Genomic DNA, 6000 nt, shown 5'->3' with positions numbered 1-6000 from the left:
AGAACTTATCAAAATCTCTACAGTAGTTCCTCAGACTAGTCCGAACATACAAGAAGGAGCGAACAGGGCACTTTTGTTTATATATGTAAATATAGAATACGTCTTTTGATTTAATTGACTTAGAAGTTTGAAACTTTTCCCCTGCCAAGGGAGCACAAACCTTAATATGTGACATAAATTTGAACGTGATATGTCTAACCGTTCCCGAGAAAAAGGGTTCTTAGTAGTAGGACAGAAAGACGGACAACGAAGCGATCCCATATGGGTTCCGTTTTTTCAGATTGAGGCACAAAACATTAAAAGTGAATAACAAGGAGAAATGTAGTAAAATAGATTTAAAAGAACAACAGCAAGTCAATGTTATAGCTTCCTACTTGCGTTAGTCCATTTTGCCTTCGTCAGATTTTGGACCGTTCACTTTTCTGCGCTGTTGTGACAGAATTAGAAATTATTTTTCGCACGGGCATCAATGTTACTTCAGTTGTTTGGGCGCCTACTGTGCCACTACCAGACTCTTGTAGCGCATTTAATCACGTAGTCGATCTTTGTGATATGGCCGTACTTTGTCTGTTAATCGATTCTGGCAGTTTCCGCTGCATTATCAAGGTACTGCGATATCTCTCGTATCAACAGAGATATCTCTCCAATCATGTCCCGAACACTAGTTTCTATTGACGACTTACAGTCAGTCGCATACAGGACTGGCCCATTGTCCTTGCTTGCAAAGCACTCTGTCATTGCAAGCCTGTTTCGCTCCGTAAGTACACTACATTGAACCGAAATCGCTACGTATAAGCGAGACATAATTTTTCGAGGAAGATAACGAAATTTCGCATGCCGTCTATCGCTGTTGTATTTACATGTCAATATCAGATGTGGTTTTGTTAGCCCGGTCGAATACCAGTTGTCCCGTCGTCGGTTGTTATACGTAAATGGTCTGCGGAGGTAATTTTTTCCGGTTCCTGCCTTAGTACAGTGGTTGTTTCTTTTCTATTAAACATCGGAGGTAGACAGCTTCATGGGTTGTCTAATATTTACTTCTCGTTCAGTTAAGAAGAGTCACTGTGTCCAGAAGAGCCGCAATTTAAAAAAAATAAAAATAAAAACGAGACTTAACGTGACAACCCAAGCACATTCTAAAGACGGTTGTGCGTTTGTACGGGAGCGAAAATGGTTTATGGAAGAGGAATTCTGGCAGTTAGAAACGCATTTCCAGAGAATGGAGTGTTTCTGTGACTAGTCACAAGCAGTATTGGGAAATCTGATTGCGAAAACTGTTTTGGGAGCCTCTTGGAGATGTACCGGTAGTTCTCATAGAGAACGACGTGAGGCACTTTGCATTCGTGCTCTATTATTTTTTGGACCAATGTCGGTTTTGGACTATAAACGTAGCTTATCTCCCTGATCTGAGTGAGCGAGAAGGTGATTGCACTTTGGATGGCGGTGATTTTAATCCCAGTCCAGCCAGAGAGATTAAGGTTTCCTGTTTTTCTCTCACTCGATATACGCAAAGACCGGGATGGTTTCTTTGATAAGTGGCTGATTCCTTACACTTATGTCCCCAATTAGAGCTTGTGCTCGGTATCTGACATCATCGTCGACGGGATGTAAACTGCTCTTATTTCAAAAAGGTATTCAGAGGTGTGTAATAAGTTAGTGTGCTACTTGGTGCAATTCAATTTATTCATGAAGCGGACTGTCTGTGGCGTTTCACACACACATTTTGAAACAGAGGTGCCGTGGAAATTGCTAGATTCCTTCTGTTACGTACAAGAATGACAGAAATGTTGTGGTTCGTTCCTGGTCAATAAGCGGATTTTTTTGGCTTAGTGACTTTCAAAACCGATAAAAGTATGCCTATGTGTAAAATTTTAAATTTGAGTCTTGGTTCGGATTTCACTTTAAGCTGTATGTCCATTTCCAACAAATGTTATGTACTACTTGAAAAGAAAATACAGGCAAGAGTGTAGCATCATAGTACAGTTTTATTCAGTCACTGGATTGGTTTGCTTATTTTTATAGTTTAAAGAGTTATATATACCGATACATTTGGTTACTCACAACTGGTACTAACAAGGGAACCTCCCCATCGCACCCCCCTCAGATTTAGTTATAAGTTGGCACAGTGGATAGGCCTCGAAAAACTGAACATTCATCGATCGAGAAAACAGGAAGAAGTTCTGTGAAACTATGAAAAAATAAGCAAAATATACAAACTGAGTAGTCCATGCGCAAGATAAGCAATATCGAGGACTGTGCGAGCTCAAGAGCGCCGTGGTCCCGTGGTTAGCGTGACGAGCTGCGGAATGAGAGGTCCTTGGTTCGAGTCTTCCCTCGAGTGACAAGTTTAACTTTTTGTTTTCAGTTTATGTGACAAACTCTTATGTTTTTATCACTTTTTTGGGAGTGATTATCACTTCCACAAGAAAACCTAAATCGGGCAAGGTAGAAGAATCTTTTTACCCATTCGCCAAGTGTACTAGTTAGGTTGGTCGACAACATATTGCTGTCATGTGACGCACATGCTGTCACCAGTGTCGTATAGAATATATCAGACGTGTTTTCCTGTGGAGGAATCGGTTGACCTATGACCTTGCGATCAAATGTTTTCGGTTCCCATTGGAGAGGCACGTCCTTTCGTCAACTAATCGCACGGTTTTGCAGTGCGGTCGCAAAATACAGAGACTAAACTTATTACAGTGAACAGCGACGTCAATGAACGAACGGACAGATCATAACTTTGCGAAAATAAAGAAAGTAAAATTTTCAGTCGAGGGAAGATTTGAACCAAAGACCTCTCGTTCCGCAGCTGCTCACGCTAACCACGGGACCACGGGACTCCTAAGTTCACACTGTCCTTAATATTGCTTATCTTGAGCATGAATTACTCAGTTTGTATATTTTGTTTATTTTTTCGTAGTTCCACAGAACTTCTTCCTGTTTTCTCGATTGATCTGTGTTCAGTATTTCAAGGCCTATCCACTGTGCCAACTTATAACTAAATCTGAGGGGGGTGCGATGGGGAGGTTCCCTTGTAAGAAGCAATGACATGCTGCCCTCAAAATTGAATATTCAAAGCGTCATTCGTTAGTGTTTTTACGGAAAGCATATACTAGCTTCCTCTTTAAGAGCTTTCAAAGCAGACATTTCGCCCAGAACTCCGGGGAACATCTTCGGTCTGCCTCTGTCAAGGGAAATTGAAATATAGTTGACGGTGTCGTCGTGGAAGAAAATCTAAAGAAACTTTCTTAGACCAAAGCAGCTAAGCTAAAAAATGCTTATCTTCCATCATGAATTGTGATATTTTTAAGATTTCATCCGTGGATTTATGTACTAGAACTCTCAGCTGATTATAGCTTCACAAACAACCGAACTAAACCATGTAGTTTCAATAAATTACGCGATAGTGAGGTGAAGCATCGTGTTCCATTTCCCTAATTTTTATAATCAACATGCCGAAGTACAGGAGAAACCTTAAGAATTATTTTCTTACAGAAATGCACAGTTGCTCCTTCCAGACTTACGACAGAGTGGAGAACCACCAAAAATCAGTTCTTCCCTATAACTGTCCTGAAGTGACTATCCGCCGAATTCACAGCTGTGCACTTATTGCAGATCGCTAGTATGCGTTTGTTTTTAAAAACCAGTGGTCATGTTAAAAACTGACGGAACACATGAACGTATGTCTCGATAATCAAAACATCTGTCTTCACATTACAGAAAGATAAACTTCAGAGTTTACTGTCAAATTTGTTTCCGTGACTTGGAGGAGGAAAAAAAGGTGGGTTGCCAATTGTCCGGCAGGCAGTAGCCAGACAAATCCGGCTTTTTACTGTCGCGTTTGGCCAAGTATACAAAAGTTCGCTATGTCCTACTTTTGTTCAGCCCTTTATCGATAAAGCATAAAATATAAGGCTTGTTTTGAGCTTATCATGTAAGCGCGTGGAATCAAAGTGATGAATGAGGTATGTCGAATATCTGTCCGTTTTTCTTCGTAGGCCGAAAGAACCTAAAATAAATGTCACAACAATGCTACGCGCAGAGATTGAGGCAAAGTAGAACGTACTGATCTGCCATGCCAATAAGTCTAATGGAAACTACCGACATAGACTATTTTGTCATTTTCTGCTCCAGAAGAGTAGAAGATAATTTCATTTAACGAACTTTTACTTTAAAATAGTCTTATCTTTGGAAGAAGACTGAGCACTTAATTGCTATCATTTTTGGGAAATTACTTTTCTGCTTTTCGTTTATGCAGCTTTAAGGCTGATCTCGCAAAAACTGATTATTAATAAACGATTGAAAATACCCAGCAGGCTGTATTTCTACGTTAAATAAGTAGTCTGGCTTTTAGTACAAACTGTCTGGCTAAATATAACTCAGCCCTGTTTTTCCAATTTTTGTACCTGGCAACCCTATTTGAAATGCGACGTCTTTATTTTGTCGAAAATTGATATCGTGGAACAGCGGCTGCATAAAAATGTCGGTTAATTCCTATGAAGAAGTAAAATCAGGAACGGCGCTTCTTAACTATGGTTATTAAGCAAAAATAGTGTCGTCTCGGCTTTCGAATCGACAGTTTCGTCAGGCGGTTGCTCAGTCGAAATTAATTTCTGTTTAGTAAGTGGTGAAATACTAACTTCTTCCAAATCATCTTACAGTAGGGTAAAAATACGCACGGCTTTTGGTGTAACTCTCTCATGCCTATCTTCCAGGGTTAGTTACGTTGTTTTCATTCAGTGCTAGACATGGTTACAGTAAATTAAACCTTTTTAGTAAATCGTCCCTTGCTGCAGGGTACGACAACCCTAAGGAACTTTCGCCACGACGAAAACCCCGTCCAGCTTAATGTAATTTTAAACGTGAACAGCCGTCTAAAGAACCTGTATGTTCTAAACAGCTAACGGTGCTGTTAGTAACAATGGCTGATCCCTGTTCTTACTTTGTCAGATTTAAGGTGTAATAGATACTTACTACTTTCTACCTAAGCAATGTATGCTGTTATATTTAGTACGCTGTCCTTGTGAGTTAACTGCTCACACCTTACACAGTAACTCGTGAAGATGACGCGCACAATACATTTTTTCCTGCAGATTGGCAAACAGCCGAGCACAGCTAGCAGAGATGAGGAGCTTGTACTGCAGCTTGCTGGCGCTGATGACGCTGACGTCTTGTTCCCGGGCGGTCGTCTTCACGAGGTGTGAGCTGTACCACGAGCTGCTGCAGAGGGACTTCCCCGAGGACCAGCTGCCGGACTGTGAGTCTCGTGCCGGCTGCAGTCTAACATGTGGGATATGAAACTGTAACAGATTCCGGTACTGTTGTTCAGTTTGGTAAATGTTAAGTTCAGCGACGATCCTGCTCCTGAGAACTTTGTGATTGGCAGATCTGGAAAGAGGAAGGGGTCAGAAGAAAAACCACACTTTCCAAATGTACTCCACAACGCGGCATGCTTTGCGGCGCTTTTTTTCCTGTCGGTGGTTCCAGTTCTCAATGACAGTCATGTCCTGTGTGCAACCGATTCCGCAAAACACAGTTTACAGCAGATGGTCAAGAAACAGCCATTAGTCGTTGTCTCTTTTAAGTGAAACCACTCTGTCGAATCAATCAAATGGAAAGTCTTTACAATCGGTTTTAGTTGTGTATATTGACTGAATTATTCATTCTTCCTTTTCAAATGCAAATGAAACAGGTCTGTAGTTTGCCTGCCTGTAGATTCTGTTGGCCAGTCGGAGAGATATTCAGGCTGTTTTCCCACACTCACCTTGGAGAATGCTCGGCTCGTTTACCATTCAAAGTAAACTAACGAATGGTAATTCTTTCTGCGAAAAAATACTTAAGTGGCAATATACGTTTAAAAAGCAAATGATGAAATCACCGAACAATTAAAATTGTCCTGTATGCTTTCTGTTCGTCACTTCAGCACTTACTAAAAGAGAATTACCTGTGATTTGTCCAAACTAGCGGGAACAGATAGACGGGCCACCAAATACATTTAAT

At 40.8% G+C, this 6000-nt stretch overlaps 1 protein-coding gene across 1 annotated transcript in view; it reads left to right on the top strand.

Annotated features, from left to right (window-relative positions):
- The first annotated feature begins 648 nt into the window (after positions 1 to 648).
- Positions 649 to 6000, top strand: part of LOC126262430 (lysozyme-like) — a 34439-nt gene continuing 29087 nt past the window's right edge. Inside the window, exons 1-2 of the mRNA XM_049959071.1 lie at positions 649 to 757; positions 5094 to 5257. Coding sequence (XP_049815028.1) covers positions 5125 to 5257 — 133 coding nt within the window. The 5' untranslated portion in view covers positions 649 to 757; positions 5094 to 5124. The remainder of the gene's footprint in view (positions 758 to 5093; positions 5258 to 6000) is intronic.

The sequence above is a fragment of the Schistocerca nitens genome, chromosome 6, assembly GCF_023898315.1.
Source record: "Schistocerca nitens isolate TAMUIC-IGC-003100 chromosome 6, iqSchNite1.1, whole genome shotgun sequence".
Lineage (NCBI taxonomy): Eukaryota > Metazoa > Arthropoda > Insecta > Orthoptera > Acrididae > Schistocerca > Schistocerca nitens.
This window is presented reverse-complemented; position numbering and strand designations above follow the sequence as displayed.